The sequence below is a fragment of the Cryptomeria japonica genome, chromosome 8 (genome assembly GCF_030272615.1).
Source record: "Cryptomeria japonica chromosome 8, Sugi_1.0, whole genome shotgun sequence".
NCBI lineage: Eukaryota > Viridiplantae > Streptophyta > Pinopsida > Cupressales > Cupressaceae > Cryptomeria > Cryptomeria japonica.
Window position 1 is genome coordinate 97,276,413 of NC_081412.1, and position 20,333 is coordinate 97,296,745.

The 20,333-nt window shown below is 37.3% G+C and overlaps 1 protein-coding gene across 5 annotated transcripts in view; it reads left to right on the forward strand.

Moving 5' to 3' along the window:
- Window positions 1–20,333, forward strand: part of LOC131031180 (callose synthase 9) — a 222,601-nt gene that overhangs the window by 166,272 nt on the left and 35,996 nt on the right. For all 5 annotated transcript variants that reach the window (XM_059209486.1, XM_059209488.1, XM_057962221.2 and 2 more), the window contains 4 exons: window positions 5,595–5,714; window positions 14,825–14,940; window positions 15,016–15,099; window positions 15,215–15,327. In XM_059209486.1, the coding sequence (XP_059065469.1) occupies window positions 5,595–5,714; window positions 14,825–14,940; window positions 15,016–15,099; window positions 15,215–15,327 (433 nt within the window). The remainder of the gene's footprint in view (window positions 1–5,594; window positions 5,715–14,824; window positions 14,941–15,015; window positions 15,100–15,214; window positions 15,328–20,333) is intronic.

The following is a 20,333-nucleotide window of genomic DNA, read 5'->3' on the forward strand; positions in this document are numbered from 1 at the left end:
AGGATGACATTCCAGACTTTTAAGGCGAGTTCACTCTGACCTTTATGTAAGGGACGGGACCTAGGAGGATACTATGCATTCAACCAAGGTTTGATTTAGCAACTTGAAGCGTGACTAGATAGTACACAAAAACCCTAGGAATGATCTAAATAAATCACTAACCTAACCTCCTTCACTCCACCTTGAGGAGATCCACCTGACTTGATGACCCTTGAGAAACTCAATCCCTTCAATGTAAAGGCTAAGACACTAAAATGGCCAACAACAAAACTAAAAGAGCTAACCCTAGAAAGCAAAATGTGGGGGTCTTCATTTGCAATGGGGCGATGTGTGAGTACCTCACAACAGGGATGTTTCTTAAAATTTTGAAGAAAGGAGGTGAGTTGGGGACATTTCCTACCTGTCCCCACATCCCAAAAGATCCCCGCATGGGGCACAAGGTTATTTTTGGCAAGGGGTGTGTCTCTGAGGAGCATATTTTCAAACCCTTCTAGCCTCACAATTCCCCCTTCCATGCAACATATATATAGCCTAAAAACTGAGAGGTCCAAGAAAGACCAAGGTCAACTATAGTCGCAAGGTAAAACCTAAGTTCAACAAGCACACTATTTAATGCTACCATACACAAGCACTCCTTACAATTTCCAAGTGAAGATGTTCATGATGTGTCATGTTGGTGCTCCCAGAATTTCAATTTGGCCAAAGAAAATACTAAACAGAAGCCCCAAACAAGTAGATACTCTACCAGCATGCCTTTCATGGCATAACAAGCTAGCACACATTATAATTGGGCTTTATTCAATAATGGGTGCATGAAACAAGTTTTAAATCGTTAAAAATCTCTTAATTTCAAGAGTTTTTTTATTTTGCTGAGTCATAGCCGAGTCACGAGTCGAGTCGGCCTTGCCGAGTCCGAGTCTGGGAACTTTGGACTTGAAACAGTGATACTTGAACTCAATATTATTATTTTGATATTGAACTTGATGTGTATGATGCTATGTGACATTCTAATCTTAATTCATGCTTCTAGGCTGCATATATATATATATATTGAGTTCAAGTATCATTGTTTCAAAATTTTGCCGTACCGGCGTACTAGTTCTTTAAACCTGAACTGGCAACTTTGTTAATATCTTGTGAGTCCATATGTTAAAATTTTATTTTTTAATATCTGATTTTTGAGCAACACTAGGTTTTTATTATTGGCCATTTACCTAGCAACCTAGAAATTAATGTTTTCAAAAAAATTTCAAAGCTTGGCAACCCCTTTAATTTGACTCAAAAAAGCTTTCTTCTTTGATTTTGGAAATAATAATAAATTGTCCTAAAAATTTCACATCCTTCTAACCACAAATATTTTTCAAAATCCTTAGAAAATCCCTTTTCACATTAAATAAAAAATTTGGTTCTTGATTTGGAAAGAAAAATTAAAACAATAAAATACTTGAAATTTGGCAAATGTTGTAAATTTTGTTTTCTTCCGTTGCCATTTCTTCAAATCACATGCCTTGTCCAATCTCTTGTACTGACTTCAATAAATTGAAAAAAATACAATTCTCTTTATGCTTGCACTTTAGACATCATATTCAGACAAAAAATGTGTTCAAATCATGAGTTAATGCTGCAATTGATAAAAATATCATGCAAAGAAAGAAAAAACATAACCTCTAAATTGTGAGTTGCTGAATTGTGGCTATAGTTGTGTGCTCAATTTGTACATGAAAATTGTGCAACTCATGCTACCTCTGTAATTGATCACATATAGGGCATTCAACATGACACAAATTTGTGCTTTAGAAACTATAAACTAGAAATATGGGATTATTTTATTTTTTCTTCACTCTGATTATTTGCAACTCTACTAAACACAATTTTCAAAGAAAAATGGTTTTGACTTTAAGAACTTTTGCCCACGATTTTATTGATTCTTGCAATTTGCTTGTGTGTGTGCCTTGCGATTTTACTGAAGACTTTAGATAGATTTGAATTCATGCAACCTTCACGAACTGCTTGAATGTTGATTGCTTTTCTTTGTTGAACTTTGATATGAATGTTGGTACAACTCAAATTATGAGAGAGAGAGAAAATGGTGTGCCTTGTCAAGTTGAGAGTGTCACATTATATGATTGAACATAGAAAGTGGTTATATAGACGGTAGGTACAACAAACTAATTACTACTTTTAATAGACAAGTCTACAGGTACACTTCATTATAATATTAATTTAATAATCTAATATAATATAGATGTTATGCTTATTATATCATGCCTGTAGCTAAAATATTCATATAAATTACTTATATCTGAAGTATTTAAATGAAATTGACCAAAACATTCATATAAAATGCTTAGATCTAAAATTCCCACATGACATAAAACAGGTCTGCACATATAAATTGGCTAGATTAGGATGTTTCATTAACTCATTTTATTGAAATGATTACATAGATTTTCTCTTAAAATACTTTGCTGATAATAACTATTGAAATGACTACCAAGATATTTTGAAAATGCCCAAATGTTGAATTATCTAAAACACTGCTCTAGTTCAACCATAGTTCCCAGACTTAGACTCAGCTCAGACTCGGCAAGGCCGACTCGACTCGTGACTTGGCTATGACTCGGCAACGACTCTGCAATGACTCGGCAAAATAAAAAAACCCTTGAAATTAAGAGATTTTTAACGATTTAAAACTTGTTTCATGCACCCATTATTGAATAAAGCCCAATTATAATGTGTGCTAGCTTGTTATGCCATGAAAGGCATGCTGGTAGAGTATCTACTTGTTTGGGGCTTTTGTTTAGTATTTTCTTTGGCCAAATTGAAATTCTGGGAACACCAACATGAGACATCATGAACATCTTCACTTGGGAACTGTAAGGAGTGCTTGTGTATGGTAGCATTAAATAGTGTGCTTGTTGAACTTAGGTTTTAGTTTTACCTTGGGACTATAGTTGAACTTGGTCTTTCTTTGACCTCTTAGTTTTTAGGCTATATATATGTTGGATGGAAGGGGGAATTGTGAGGCCAGAAGGGTTTGAAAATATGCTCCTCAGAGACATGTCCCTTGCCAAAAATAACCTTGTGCCCCATGGGGGGATTTTTCGGGATGTGGGGACAGGTAGGAAATGTCCCCAACTCACCCCCTTTTTTCAAAATTTTAAGAAACATCCCTGTTGTGAGGTACTCACACATCGCCCCATTGCAAATGAAGACCCCCACTTTTTTCTTTCTAGGGTTATCTCTTTTAGTTTTGTTGTTGGTCGTTTTAGTGTCTTAGCCTTTGCATTGAAGGGATTGAGTTTCTCAAAGGTCATCAAATCAGGTGGATCTCCTCAAGGTGGAGTGAAGGAGGTTAGGTTAGTTGAGTGATTAGGGGTTATTTAGATCATTCCTAAGGTTTTTGTGTACTATCTGGTCACGCTTCAAGTTGCTAAATCAAACCTTGGTTGAATGAATAGTGTCCTCCTAGGTCCCGTCCCTTACATCAAGGTCAGAGTGAACTCGCCTTAAAAGTCTGGAATGTCATCCTGATCTTGAAATGGCCTGAAATTTGACTAAGTTTGGAAATTTGAAGGATCCTCCAAAAACTAGATTTTGCATTATAACTCATGGAGGTCCGAAACCACTCTCAAACATCCTGACAATATATATGGAATATAACTTAAAGTATAAGTGAACTTAAATGTTATATTCCATATATGAATCCTGACGGAGAGACTAACTTGTCAAACAAGTCAAAACATTGACCTGTCGTGGCCGAGTCTTGGAGCTTGGACTCGACGAGTTTTGCCATAACTCGCCTGACTCGCGAGTCAGGTGAGTTATGGTCAAAACTCGCCGAGTCCGAGTCCCGAGTCAGCAAAACTCGCCGAGCTTGGCTCGACTCGCCAACTCGGCGAACTCTCCTGACTCGCGGCGAGTTTGGGAACTCTGAGTTCAACATACCAATGCGACCATGATGAGTGGCATTGTAACTGTAATCTCCACGGTGCAACCATTTGATCCATATTGCCTGTTGAAATGTGGAATAGTTTCTCAAGTCTCCATCCATCCACATGTTTGTAATGTCCCCTTTGTAGGCGTAAGTGTGAGGTTAGGACCCTAGGCCGATTTGTGATATTTGTATGCTAATGGGGTTGATGAATAGGGAATAATTAAATATTTTTGTAAAGTCGAACATTTTATGTTAAAGTGACTTAGTTGAGGCCAAAAAGAAAATTAAAAATATGAAGTGACTTTATAAGAGAAAAATATATAATTTCTCTAATATTCAAAAAGGGAGTATAGAATGGAATCATAATGGGCATATTCATATCTTTTGGAAAATTTATTTTTTCTATTGTGAAGTTTGGACCTACTGTTCCAGCTGAAATCGTAGGATGTAAACTGGTTTCGGAGAAGGATTTTATCCTAGACAGTAGTGAGTGGATTCATCTAGAGTTCTCCAGTGTGCAAAAAGATCTGATGATTTAAAAATTGTAATTAAAGATTTCAGTTTTAGGAAATTGAGCTGAGCATTAAGATACTGTTGCAGCAAATCTGGGAAGGTGAGTAATGAAGAAATTTTAATTCAAAGCAAGTTTTTGGTAGCCACAATATCAAGGAAGCTGTGGGGCTTAACCACAATATTCGTAGACTAAGAGAGGGTACGGAGCCATTCTACATCCAATCAACTCTCTTTCCAAGTCTACACTAAGGCTAATGAAGGCACAGTGTGCTATTGGTGATGTGGCACCACACAATAATTGAGAATAGATGGAAGATATCTGCAGCTCATGTGTGGAGAAGAAGAAACACGGAAAGGGGTAGTTGTGGCAGTCAGATAAAGGTGTCGCAGTGTTGTTGAGTCAATAGCTGAGTTGTGGAAGAGTAAGGAGTTTAAGGAGGTAGCTACTAGAAACCACATGTCTGAAACTTGGTGACTCAAACTAGACACTACTCTAGGCTAATCAGTCTCAGATGAAAGGTTGATATCCAGCCATAGAAGAGGTGCAACAGATGAAAGGAGTTTCATAAACTTCTGCAGCTTTGGACTGAAGACTGATAGTGGAAACCATTAAGTTTCTTGTGTAAATTAAAAGGTAAGTTCAGAATATCCTATTCTATTTATAATGTAATGGATTCATCATGCACTGGAAAGCTAGAGGAAGTACACTCCAACGTCTATTAGCAGACATTATCTGTTGTTTTAAATATGAGCTTTTTGGTAATTTGATTAATCTAATAGAGGTATGCCAGATATATAAAGTGATATAAAAATTCATTTATGCAAGTGATGAAAAATCTTATAGTGTGTAGTTTTACATTTTTATAAGCCCCATTAGTCGTATCTGGTTACTCTGCTGGGTTTGTAGCTTGCAGTACATATCAAGTTGTTTTCTTCTAGCTTGCAGTCGTTGATGTTTTTTTCTTTTTTAATTCTGAACAACCTGCATCTTTTGTCTTGTGGCTATTTCTGCTTATTTCTAGTAATTTTTATTTTCTTTGTATGTACTTGCTCACAGTATCATAATGGGTTTCACTTTGCAGTCCATTTGGATAACCGTATTTGTTGTGGAATATACCATAATTTGTTACCTCTGTTCTTTCAGGAAATCTACTCTGTCAAATTGCCAGGAGACCCAAAGCTTGGGGAAGGAAAGCCAGAAAACCAAAATCATGCCATCATTTTTACTCGTGGAAATGCTATTCAAACTATTGATATGAATCAGGTGAATTTAGAGTTTTATGGATTGCAGTTTCTTGTAGCTTCCTCTGGCTCTTATATTTTTGCTCATTTATAGATTTAGGGACTAGATTTAGGTAAAAATATACAAAGAACAATTTTTATTCTTCAGGAGAGTCAGAGGTCACAAATAGAAAATGATGTATGGTACAGAAGCGATGTTGTCAACTTATTAAGCACAAAGTTGAGAATTAGGCTTATTATTTTGATCTATTACATCCTATTTTCTGAATCACAATCTGATATCCAAGTTTCGCTCTATGTACAAGTTATAGCTTAACTGTGATTTTGTTTGGTATACCATAATATGGCAAAATTGATGACATTCTAAGTGGTTATCAAGCCTGTTTTTTAATTGTAGGTTTTATTAAATATACTGCTCATATAGATCGGTGAATGTGTATTGTAAACAAAATATTTTCCTTGTTTACAAATATTAGCAATTTCATTTTCTGGTGAGGTTTTCTTCAGGAATAAGTTTCTTTATAATTATGACCAAGGTAATCTACTGAATAATGATTCTGGCTTTATCTTTCTGTGTAAGGCATTACAATACTGTTTACTATTGGCTTAGTGGTCATGAGTTTGACTCTACTTTCAGATAAGATGAGAAAAGTAAACTCTGCTGAAGTTTATGCTAATGTTATAGTCAAATATTATGCTTGTCATGCTATTCTTGAGCTTGAGTTGTCCAACTATGGTTCATGGACATCAAAATAAAGTAAAGTATTGTATGGGCAAATGCCTCTGTATTGAACTATCCGTTTCCAGAATATATTGCTTCTGCTTATTTGAAATGATTCTACATTCATTTGATGTATATCGAGCTCATTTCTTATGGGATGAGAATTAAATAGATAATTTTTTAATTATATTCATCATTTTTAGCTGTCACATATTTACCAAAGTTTCTTCAAATAAGGTTAATACTTTTACTCATCTATGACTTCTTGAGCCAATGCTAATTATGAGTTTGGTTAGCGTGTTTTAAGGCACTACATCCCTGGATTTGATTTTTGTTTAACTATGAGATCTATTAGAATAATATTAAATAATTATTAGAAGATAAAGCTTACAGTTTTCATAAAGTTACCTTACTGACAAATGTTTTTTTTCTGTTATTTTTAGATTTGTACTTTTGCCACTGGGTGAGTCATGTTATGTTTATCCTTTTGCATGGTTTCATCCTCCATTATGTATATAAGGAGATGAACTTCTTTGTAATTGGTATCTTGGTATTTAGTAATATATTAAAATAGTGTTCTATTAATTTTTACAATATGGTATTACAGAAGGGGGTCATGTGAATTTACTAGTTGCAGTGATGGGTAAAAATCGCGAGCTGTTTTCTCTATTTATGGTTGTTGAATTTTAAATAACTAAAAGTCTATTTTATATTGATTCACCCCCCATCCCACCATTAGTATAAGTGTGTGTGCTCATCACATACCGACAAGTAACTCGAGATGATTGGGAAGCTCCGTGGGTGCTCTTGCTCCTAGGATGGTTTGACATGGGTTCGAGTCCCACAATCCGAGAACCCAATAGATTGTATTTGGTCACTTTTCTCATTTTGACATATCATTATGGACTTTAATGTATTAAATTACATTATTTATTAATGTTACACCAATTTTCAAATGTGAAAGTTGTAGATTCAATCCAAAGATCTTGAAGTGCATGTACACTGTCCCATACAATATTTATGACAAGGGAATTTGTATGCTTTTAACCCCCTCCTTAAAATACTTCACCCAACAAAATTGATTTAAAAATAAATATGGCCCAAATATACGGTGACTTGCATCAGTCCTTTCTTTTGTTTGACATTGTATTAAAAGTGAAAGGCTGGGTAGATTATGGCCACCCATGGCCAATAATTTCTTGAGGACGGTTTGCTAGGGGAGAGGCATAGAAGGGCAAGGGATTGATTAAGAAGACAATAATCTAGGAAAATATATTGGTTTTTGGTACAAAAAGATTCACATAGATTTGTCATGGGTTTGTTTGGAATGAACAAATGGTCCTCTATACATCTCCTAGTAAAATCTCCTGATAAATCATCCTTGAATCTTGATTGGGTTCAAATTGGATGTGGATATAGATGTCTAGGATGATGAACTAGTAATATGGATCTTCCAAATAAAATAAAGTTTAGTAAGAATAAGTATGCACCATGGCAGCCAAGTGAATTTTATACTTTCCCTAGTGTTGGATAAAATTACAATTCACCGAATAATATGATAGAAATGATTAGAAGCCTATGATAAGGTTATTTCAAATTTTTTTAATTTGTTTCAGTCCTAGAGTACACTTAAATCTCCTTTATTTTGACATTGCAAACAAAAACCATTTGAAGACCCATATATGTCCAACTTGAGCTACCCAAGTAGGCCTTATAATAGATTCCACTGACGAAGAAAAAAGAATCGAAGCCACAAGGAGTGGGCCAAATAGTGTTCATTTTTCTTAATCACTACGAACACTTTAGAATTCTTGTAAACTGCTCATGTTCATAAATGCAAATCTAATGGGAAAATCGATAGTCCTACATAATGCCAACCATAGTTTGAGGACTCTACAAGTACTCTCTAGAACTCTGCATACTCGTGAGCTCATGTTTATAAATGTAAATCTTATGGGAAAATCAATAGTCCTGCATAAGGCCAATCATATTTTGAGGACTCAACAAGTACTCTATAGAACTCTGCATGCTCACAAGGTCAATCCCTAGCTGAGTCCACTTACCACTGACTCACACAGAAAGTCTGGAAGAGTTTTGGGGAGTACTCGTTTGAGTCTCGCCTTGGGATTCTTCGAGTCCCTATCTCAGACTCTTGAGTTCTGGGTGCAGACTCTTAGGTCTCCTTGGGTGTGGCTAGGGAGGTAAAAAATACATTAAAAAGTGACTTTTTCTTCACTTTTTTTTGGTTCCGCTTGTCCAAAAATGGTTTGAACAGCAAAATAGGAAAGCAAGGAGAGGAGAAGAGGAGCATTTGAGATCCAGAAAAACAATCTTTTTTTTCATGTGTGTGCTAGCTAAGGGGATAGCTCCCTATATTGCCTCAAACAAAGGATTACATAGAGTTCAAAATGGCAAGCCAACAGGCTGCCCAATCCAGAAAAAGATAACTACCTAATACCAGCAGTATGGTCTATATCTATAAGCACCTATCATACGAATTTCCTATAGAGAAAAGCCAATCCTTGAGCAAAATTTAGCAACTTCAATCCACCTTTCTTGGAGATCCAATGCTGGTTCGATCCAAGGATGTTTTTGAGCAATGACAGATCATTTCTTGTGACCCCCAACTGAAAGGCATTCCATACCTTATTGATAGAGTAGTCACTCGAAGAATTTTTTTGGCCGCTGGAGGAGAGGCAGTCCGCCTAGCCATAATCCATTGAATATTCCATCTCCGAATCTTGTCTGAGGTAGCATTTGAGTGGCCATGCTGCCTGCCCTAGGTCAAGCTCCAAAATAGCATTTGCCACAAGAGGTCAATTGTAGTCGGTGACCATTTTGCCACCAAAATAAATGCATCTTTCTCTGGATCCCACCACAACAACCAGAGGTCCAAACACAGCATGGTAAATCTGTCCATCATGCCAATACCTATCCTCCCGAAAGCTAGCCGAGATTATCATTCTGAGAGCTGTTAACATCTCACTACTATCCACCATGAACAGCCACCTGCATTGATCGCTCTGGCTTTATTCCCTGCAAAGACATCCCAATCCTAGATCCAACACCATTTGAATGATCTCGACATCTATGCTCAAGATGTCTCTTCAAGTCTTATTTATGGAAAACTTCTAGCTTCGAAAATCAGAGAAGTAGGGAGTGATGCAAGGGCAGAACCCACTATTCATGTGATTCAGCCAGCTTTGCAGGTTGCTAGATCCTAGTCCTGTGCCGCTGTCAATTACTGCTGGTTCCAATTGATCATCCTCAAGGATGCCACGTTTGTACTCTGAAATCATTCTTAGGCACATATCGATGTGTACTGTAAGTCCATCGAATCAAACATTGAGGTCTGGTGCATTCTAGGCAGATTATGTGTTGAAGACCAGGCCAAAGGGAGGGGTCCACACTAATGATTCCGAACCTTATCCTTGAACTTTGTATTTCCAATTCTTTATGAGAATTGTTCTTAGACTTCTTTCCTTTCCCTTGGTGTGCTTAGGGCCTCAAATTCCTTGATTAGATAGCCTACCTAACTAATGCTTGCTCTAATCTTTGTCTTGATATTTGGAGAATCGTCCTCTATGATCCTCTGGAAGTCTGCCCATCTGCTGATGTTGACAATTATCTCCTCTCTGCTGATGCTTTGTTTGCTTCGTGATAAACATGTGAAATTCTGTAGTCGGGTATTTGTCTGAGATATTCCAAAAAAATTTCCACTTTCCTCCCAATTTTCCAATTTGTGCTACCTTCCTTTTTCACTGCGTTGATAATGGCTTGTGAGTCTCCCTCTACATCTAATGATCCTATCCCTTTGTCCATGCAATGTTTTAATCCTCTCTCAAAAGCTGTTGCTTCCGCCTCATTGTTGGTGGTTATTCCTAGGTTTCCATATACACCAAATATAATTTTTCCTGTATTATCTCTTATTATACATCCATATCCGGCCTAACCAGGGTTGCCTTTTGCAGCCCCGTCAAAATTGATTTTCAGTCTCCCTTCCACCGATGCTTCCCAGATGGCCTTCTTCCGACATGATGCTTTGGATGTGATGTTGATATCGGGAGGTTTGAGAACATTCCACCTTAGTTGAATTCTTTTGTCCCATTTGTTGATAAATTCAAATTTCCTGTTATAGACTTTAGTGCTCGCAATTTCACATATTCCAGACTTTATTTTATCAGTTACCTTATCTGGACTGAGCTCTTTCTCCTCAAATATTGGTCAGTTATGTTCTTTCCATACTTGCCATGGTAGCATTGATGGAGAAATTATCCAAATAGCTCCCCACAGAGATTTTTGGTTGAGAATTGGCCAACCTTTTAAGAACTTGAATAGTGTTTCTTCCCTAGCCGTTGACCATTCTATCTCTAGACATAGCCAATTCCAGCAGTAAGTGGTATAAGGACATTCGTATAAGAGATGGTTGGTAGTTTCTTCGTTTTTCTTGTAGAATACACATATGCTTGGGCTGAAGATCCCATAAGTCTTTAAACGCTCACCTGTTAATACTTTGCCATGAAGTACTGTCCATAGGAATGCTCCTGCTCTAGGGGTGACCATTTTATCCCAGCACAGTCTGGAAGACCAATCTGTCTTCTGTCACCGAATTGTTTGGAATATTGGATACTATAAGCCAATCTGGCTGTGTATTCTCCTGTTCTCGATGCACACCAAATTATCTCATCATCACAGTTACTGAGCGTTATTTTCCTTACAGAAAGTAATTTCCCAAGATTCTCCTGTGCTCCAGTTGAATATTTAAATTGTGTTGGAATTCATTCAAAAATTCCACTACACAGCTGGGTCTCCCTTAAGTAATCTGCAACATACTCTCCATGCAACATTTCTACCTCCGTTACCCAATCGTGATGTTTAAAAAAATTACTTATACTGTCATGATGTTAACCTTTTTAAAACATGAAACCACATAGGATATACTGCATAAAGAAAACATGAACACAAAAACACAAGAACACAAAGTTTCATTTGGAAAACCCTTAAGGGTAAAAACCACGGCAGATCAATATCTTTCAATTACAAAATGAGCACCAACTCAGAAATACATAAGTGAGCACCAACTCACTGAGAGCACCAACCCTCCTGGAAGCACCCACTTCATACAGCTGAAGCACCAACTTCAGTTAGAGCACCAACTCAACACCAAAATTCGATTTGGAAGCAGTATATAAAGATAGCAGCATTAACTTCATGAAAATCTCCACACCAATCTTTAATCTAGCTTTTGCAGTCCACTACCATCTTCTCTGCAAATTCTGATCTGAGATTTACATCAACTCTCCGAAATACACAAAGAAAGACTAAGACCTGACACCAATTTCAACTAAAGGCAGAAGATCTATAAAAAACCAAACCGATAGCCAGCACAATATGGATTCTAGTCTAGACTGCTCTAGAAAGAGTAAATTCCAGGTTTGAGAAATTCAAACTAGCTGAAATTCCTTCCAATATCAAAACGTATGTATGCTGTCCAGTCCACTCCAGTACACTTCACACACTCTAAATAATCAATACATCTGTCCCACCTGTAACACGCACCAGCACAAGCGATCATTCATATTAAAAAATATTCCATATGCCTCTAAAAACCCCTGAGATAGTTGGTATGAATCTCTGAGCGAATACTCTATATTCTGCGCCCAGCCATGAGGAACACTCCCCAAAAAATAATAATACCAAGCCAGACCCTGTAACTGAAATATGAGAAAAAATCTTCGATTTCTAGAGCCACGTGGATGTTTTTATTAAACACGATTTTCTGAGTGCATGAATTGCTGAAGGAGTGGACTTTATTAGGATTTTTGAATCCATTAAGGCTCAACCATTTAATAAAACACGACTTAGAAGTCATGCACTTGAATGGCCAGCCTTCTATGACAGACATCGTTGACTTAGAAAAACGCATTTTAAAAAAACAATTCCCCTTTGTTTAAAAACAAGGCTTTACAAAAAATCTGAGCCACCGCACTATAAGAGAATTGGCGAATTAATGAAATTGTTTCCAAATAGAAAACGCTAGGCATTTATTAGTAAGAGGAATATATATGCAATAGAGACATAATTATATTTGCCTTCGAAAAACTGAAGCCACCTCAATTAAATACTATTTGACCCTTTTGAATGGTGACATGGCAAATATCTGACTAAACAAAAAAGTAGACAAGGAACCAGCTGAGGTAGATAGGCAGCCAAGTGAAGCAGACACGTAAGCAGCTTAATTTGACATGCACACAGCTCAAGCAACCAAGCAAGCAGCTGTACCAACCAATCAAGCATCTCAACCATCCAAGCAGGCAGCTCAAGCAAATAGACAGCCAGCCCAAGCACGCAAGTAGGGAGCTTGAGTACTCAACAAGGTAGCTCAATTGAGACTACAATCCAAAACATTTTCCTGAGGCTCAACAATTGACATCAATGACAAAATCTGGAACATTCATACTTAAAATCTCCTCATATGGTTAAGTATTATAATTATACTTCCAGTTTAAACTGGATTTGTTGTTTGAAGCACATTGATTTGGAGAACAAATAAAATGCTATAACGGTTAAAGTCTACAATGTTACTGCTTACTTGAAATAGTCCCTGGAATGCAAGTATGTGAAGTAATGTTATCTAAATTGAAAGTTTTATCGGGATATTGAAATATCCCCTGCTGTTATACGACTAAACATGCAAAGGGATATCGTCAAACACTTAGCTGGTAGCCTGCTGATCCAAGTCTCAGTCTGTATAACCTGCGTGTTATGCTGTTTCTAAACTGCAGTATAACTTACGTGTTATGCTGTTTTGCTGTCCGCAGAGTTTCAGACTTGTATAGGTGTTATCAACGACATATTTCCATGATTATCAAATGACTTCTAATGGATAGAATGAAGCCTAGGATGCTTATGCAATTGAATGTTGTGTTTTTGATGAAACGGTATGAATAGATATGCAAGAACATAAGGCTACAGCAGACTGTAATTTCGACAAACAGTTGTCATGCAATGCATATAAACATATGTATGTGAAATCAATCTGCTCATTCCTTTATTTTAGGAAATTATAGGTTCATTACATTGATCATACTTGCATCAAACACATTAACTCTTAACAACTAATTTTCAGAATTATCTGAAGACTTATGACAGTCATGGACCCATGCAAATGACTGAGAAATACAAAGAATTTTTGGTGCCAAATGAACCTGGTTACAATCGCCTTCCTTGGTAATTGAAGAAGCAAGTATTATCATGCATTAAGACACCTTCAATTTAGAAAATCAAACTAGTCTCAGACCTGCCCCTGCTGCAGCAATGGAGAGCTGGAAATATATTGTGATCAGCTTCCAAATACTTGCCGAAGCCTCTGAAAATGATCGACTCCTTCTCCAAGTTTAAATGCTATCTCCCAAGATGAGGTTCGATGCCTAAATGTTGTCTTAAGAATAAATTTGCAGGAAATAAGGGTCTGGTACGATTTGTCGTCAGACCTGATTAGGCACTGATTTCACCACAAATACACCTTCAAAATCCCTTCAAAGGAATCGCCCCTCTTCACCAATATTTCCGGTGACCTCTTGAGGAAGATTTAATGCCTTGGTGATGAAACATAAGCCAAATTGTGGGTTTTGGAGCAGGGAATACGATTTTGTTTCAGGCCTGTAATTCAATCAGCAAACCCACAAATTCACTTCCAAATGTTCTCCAATGAGTTCGCCCTCATTCTCCAATCAAAATCGATACCCAATGGGCATACAATCTGACAATCTGAAAATACCCCGAATCTCATCCACTATGGAAATGTAGAATTCAATAAGCTTTATATGGAAGATTGATTTGTCTCCCACTCTCAGCTGCAAAACCCCTCGGAAGGTCTTTCACTCCCTCAGTTATGCTATCTATGGGAGTTTTCATTCCCAAAGACAAAAGTCTGCAGACACCCCGTGGTTCTACAAAACTCGATTCAATATCAAAAACCAATCCAAGCTGCCTTGAAGCTTCAATTTGATCTCCCTTTATACTTTTTCACCCCAACATCCAGAAGCTTCTAGAAGTGAGTTTATGATATAATATTTAATTAGTCTCTTTATTAAATTAATTAAATATAAAATCATCTTTTAATTTTAATTTATTTAATAACTTTATAAATAATTAACTTAATATTATTAATTAAAATAATTAATTAAGCTATCCATGAAAAATAATAATAATTTGGACAACTTAACTAATTAAATTAATTAATTAATTCTTCTCCAAAACTGGGGACATTACAGATATGTTTCTATTGCATTTTTCTGTGAGAGATTCGCTAGTTATAAATTGTTTACTTATTTTAGATTATAGATGCTAATTGACTATTGTTTTAGTTTTTTTATTATAATGTGGAATAATATAATTATTTCTGGCAGGACAACTACTTTGAAGAAGCTTTGAAAGTTCGCAATCTCTTAGAAGAATTTACTGTTGATCATGGCCTTAGGCCTGCTACTATTCTTGGTGTTCGGGAGCATGTCTTCACTGGAAGGTATGATTTGAGACTTCTTGATCATTTTAAAATTTTATCTATTGTTGAAGCTTATGCAGTTGATATTTTATGCAGTGTATCATCTTTAGCTTCATTTATGTCTAATCAAGAATCAAGCTTTGTGACTCTGGGTCAGCGTGTTTTGGCAAATCCTCTGAAGTAAGTCTAGATATTGAACATTACAGATGTAGTTATAGAGGCTTTTTCTATATTTGTTTTCGCACCAAGCATTAGTTCTATGAACTTGATTTATAGACCACCACATTTTTTGCAGGGTTCGCATGCATTATGGACATCCAGATGTCTTTGACAGGGTTTTCCATATCACAAGAGGAGGCATAAGCAAGGCATCTCGTATAATTAATATAAGTGAAGATATCTATGCAGGTATTTTTACTATTCTTTGAGATTTTGTCTACTGTCCAAGGACGCTCCTTTTGCAATTGTAAGCTCCAATGCATGGATCTTGTGTTGATTTTTATTGAGTTTGTATTCTTTTTAAAAAAAATGAATTGTGGCCATAATACATGTGGAAAAGTTGCATTGAACATTGTATAGTTTATTCTCCATCGTTTCCCTGAATTCATTTGCTGACAGGAACTAGAGTATGAGATTATAGATCTGTTATTCTAAAAATTTACAATGTAGGATTCATTAGAATATAAAACAAACTACTTTTCTACTTGTAATCGCAAATGAAACCACTGCAGTGAATTAGATGTTGAAAACAGAGAATTAGAGACTGAAATTGGAAAATAGTCACCATGAAACAATCGGCAATTTATCTTTACAAACCCCAAAAGAATAAAAACCATTTTGGTAGTGGAAATAGTACACTAAACTTATTGTTATTAGTATGAAAGGACAAGTACATGAGTGACAACTAAGATTCCTCCTTTCCTCACTTTGAAACTCATAAAATGATTGCAATCAGCTCAATTCTGCTACTTTAATTAGTTAAATACTCACACAAGCCTCCAATGATCAAATCCATAATAACCGAGCTGCTGTCACAAAAGTTTGCACCCTTTTTGAACACCAATGCTCAATGACCTTGTGAAACATGGAAACAACCTCCAAGTGTGGGACCTTCTGCATGTGAGGTTGAGTCTCCGGAGAATGCCGACGTCCATATCAATCAGGGTGTAGTGTTGGACCAACCCAACACTTATAAAACCTATTCTAATGATCAGAGGGGAAAAGGGGGAGAAGGAATGCTGAAAGGGAAAAGAGGTGATGCACCTAGATTGAAATATGTTTCTTCCCCTGTCTGTGAATGCACAAGACGTCAATAAACTGCCCAAAAGTATACACAAATCTCAGTCCAACAACTATCTCCAAAGAAAAATAGAGAGGTTAGAACCTAGCTAGACGTTGAGAGGGATTGATAGATATCCACAGACAACACATATAGGCAATTTAATACAGACCGAAATCAGAAGACAAAATGAAAAAAAATTGCAGAATAAGAGGTGCACAACACAAAGTGTATTCGACAACAGAGATAACAGAGATAAGGTAAGAACAAATGATCTATTAGCTTAAAGGCAAGGCGATTTACAGTTGCAGAAAACATAAAACTTCTGCAAGAGAAAAGGGAGAACCCCTTGAAAGAGCTACACAAATTTCCTTTATAGATCAGGCATAACTTAGATGAAAACAACTGGCTCATAAACCCTAACCAACTAGGGTTAGGTTAGAAAAAAGAGAGGATCAGATTAGACAGATTGATTTGATGGTTGCGTGTCTGATAATATCTCCCAGAACTGGGAAAGAGAAACAATCCCTAAAAAAGGGGAGAATCCCTGCATTAAATGGTGTTCGAATGTTTTTTTCAGACCCATAAGTCTTCAATCTGCAAGAAATGAGCATGGGGCGGCCAAGGGAAACGTGTGCAGAAGCATGGCGGAGTAATGGTGATCGTCCCTTGGCCCATTGAAAGTGGTTGGAGTAGATTAGATTTGATTTGGTTAGCTGATGCGGTCAAAAACTGATTTTCGACCCATTAAGTTGACAACCACCCTCGGGCACTTGTTTGAATTTCAACGATCACCTCCAGTTTAAATTTGGGCCACTAGATCCTCCCTATCCTGCGCGGATGGAAGACCAAGTTTGCGCCACGAAGGTCGGGCCCATCAACTAAACAACCATATCGGGGTATCACAGCCAAAAAGAGAACATATTCTTTCACCGCTGCTATACTGCAATGAAACAGCTACACCACTAGCGGACTATTGCCATATCGCAAGGGGCAAGCGGCGGTTAGGGATAACTGCTGCAACCCTGCGATATCCATATTCGCATATCCATACTTGCCTTGTGGTGAGGAAAAGGATCTCCTCGCTTCCCCTCTATCCCGAATTTCATTCACGGCCCTTTGAAATCTCACGGGGTCGTGGGGAAGCAAGCTCCATGAAAACGAGTTGGTCCCGCCAGCCAAACAACCATCGGAGCCTCGCAGCCAAGGGTGGGGCCCAGTTCGTGATCGCTGTGAAACAACAATAACACTCTCTTCCTTCATATCGCTGGCCACATCGTTTATCACGCAGTCACACGAAAGTGGAACAATTGCATTGTTCCTGTTTGCGGGGAAAGAACGATAGGCAAAATCCAGTGATAACAACTTCTTTTCCTCTTGGCAGCATCGCTTATCACGCAGTAGTGCAGAAATAGAACAATCGCAGCAAAGAACAAAAGTGGAAAGTTCTTGCCTGCGTGATAAGCGATAAAAAAAACTCCCGTCGGCCGGTAGTGGGTGAAAGGGGCCGGTCCCGCCATGAAGAAGGGACCCTCCAGCCGATAATCTTAAGTGAAATGACCATCCGTGCCGGTTAACCGAGGAAAAGAACAAGGCCGAAAAAGGTTAAAGCAAAAGCCTTAAGGGTTTAAGGTTTTAGGCCTGGGGATTTTAACCTTTTGATGATTTCTCAGATCAGTTATCTGCATGGCTAAAACTGACACAAAAATGGTCAACACGAGCCTTTCTATAGCTTCTGGAACATTCCCTTGTGCATTGGATGACCTAAAAATGAATTGGAAGTGGAAGAATCATTTGTCCATTTCAAATTTTGAATTCTGCTATTTTTAATGAGACCATTAGTTATTTTCAGGCAGTGATTCTTTTCTCATGGCGGTTTGTTTTGTAATCGATACAGCAGCAGATTCATTATGTGGACAAAACCATGAGTTTTCTGCTGCTGATCACTGATTGTGTACTTCATACTAATCATTTTAATTCTTTCCCAAATATTTAGGGAGCAATTATCATAAACTTTCATTATTGATTGTGTGCTTGTAGAGGTGCTGGAACATTCAGGTTTACAGGGGGCAATCTTGTGTCACCAAAAATATATGTGGCTTATATTTTCAGTTTTCTACTTTTTTTTTTTGTGTGTGTGTGTGTTTTATCTTGCTGGTTATGTAATGACGTGTATTTTGTACACAATCAAACACAGAATAAAATACCTAAGGGTACCTTATCCTCTCTTGAGTAAAGCCTCTGATTGCTGAAGATATCGCGAAAAAGGATCAATCAGGATGACTCCAAGGTTCTTCGTTGTAGGATCTCTACGTGTGGATAAGCTCTCTGTGGTATGATGTGATTTGCTGGAATCACAAGGGGATTTACATTTGATGATTGAACGTCTGATCTGCTTTGAATATTGCTGGAACACAGGCTCTTACTAGCTTTGATTTGAAAAAAGGAAAAAAGATGAGGGCGAGGAAAAGATCTAACCCTAACACTAAGAATGTAAGAGCAATGAATGATCTTTGATGAAATTCTAACTAAGTCTTGTTTTGACATCCCAGGACCATCTCCACAAGGTTAGTGCGATCTTCGAAGGAAAGCTTTATGATGTTCAAATCATCACTGCAAGCATAGACACCATCAGGTTGATGCATATCGATGAAGAAGTGACAATTGAAGTTAAGCTTAAGCTGAATGATTCCAGTTGACTACGCAAGGCAAGTCTGCAATCAACAAACTGCTAGTAGTATGGATATACGAATTTCACCATCAATCAAGCACATTTCTTCCACTCATCTAATAACATGAAATCAAATATGAGAAGTATAAAGAGCATGCAAATTGTTGAATCGACCCATAAATTTCACCATTTCTTCAATGAAGTTACAAGTCTTTTACAACAACATCTTGGCAACAATCTTTGCCTTCTCTCTCTACTCTACTTTAATTGCTATTCTATCAACTAGCTAATCACCTTCTAACTACTCTCTATCTATCTTCTAACTGCTTACAACTATATCTCTTATCTATCTCTTTACAAAATGAAGAGTCGGGGTTTATATAGTGCCCATAATACAGTTCGATGGCTGAGATCAATTCGAGATCAATGGCGAAGATTTTACAACGAAAACCCTAATTAGGGTTTGTTACAGCCATTACATAACATTTAATGCTTGACCAATGAAATAATTGTATTGCTTGGACACATGTCCTCTCTGGAAAAATCGACCAATGGATAGCCGGGGTAGGTACATTGGAGTTTGTGCCACCTTCCATGAGTTAGGTACATTGAATCTGGAAATGCTGAGGTGGACCACACTGATTGGAGAAGTGATGACTAGGATGCCACCTCGTCTGACACTTGTAACTTAGTAAATATTCAACTTGATGTTGTTGAGAAGCTAGCTTTAATTAATTCATCTGGAACTATCTGCTTCTTCAACGAACCCTTGTTCTAACTTCTTGTGTCCTTGATGTGCAGGATGATTGATGTACCTCGCCTTGGAATACTGGATTGGAGAAGTCACCCTTGATGACGTTAGTGCAAAGAAGGCCGTCCTTGTCGATGCTAGGCTGGAGGAGGTCGCCCTTGTCCTTGCTTGATCGTCCTTGATGAGAACCTGCCGACTTGTAGATCCTCCGGGCTTTGGAGTCGCCATCTTGATACCTACACAACATTTCAAAATCAGTAATATATCTTGAAATCTAAAAATTAAACTTTAAAAGGAAGATTCAAGATTTTAATTAGGAAACTTCATGATAAATCTTGAGTTATCATTTCCTAATTAACTACGCAATTCTCAAAACTTGAAGTTCAAAATTCAAAATTTCAACATTGGGACTAGGATGATCTCGCCATACCTCCACTTGAGAATTAATTCTAAAAAAAGATGCAAAAATAAGGTGAATTTGCTAGGCAAAATGTAGATCAAGACTCCCTTTAGTAAAATGCGCCTCCTTTAGTCTTCACAAGCATCAACTCCAGCACCTTAAGTCTTCAACACTTGAGGAAAATTTGCTCCAAATAGGCCAGCTTTCGCACTTCCTCTTTGCCCTCCAAATCGCACTTGAAATAATGAGTGAATGATTTGAATAATGAACAAACACACCCCAAATATATAGAGCGCTCACCATTTCATTTCCC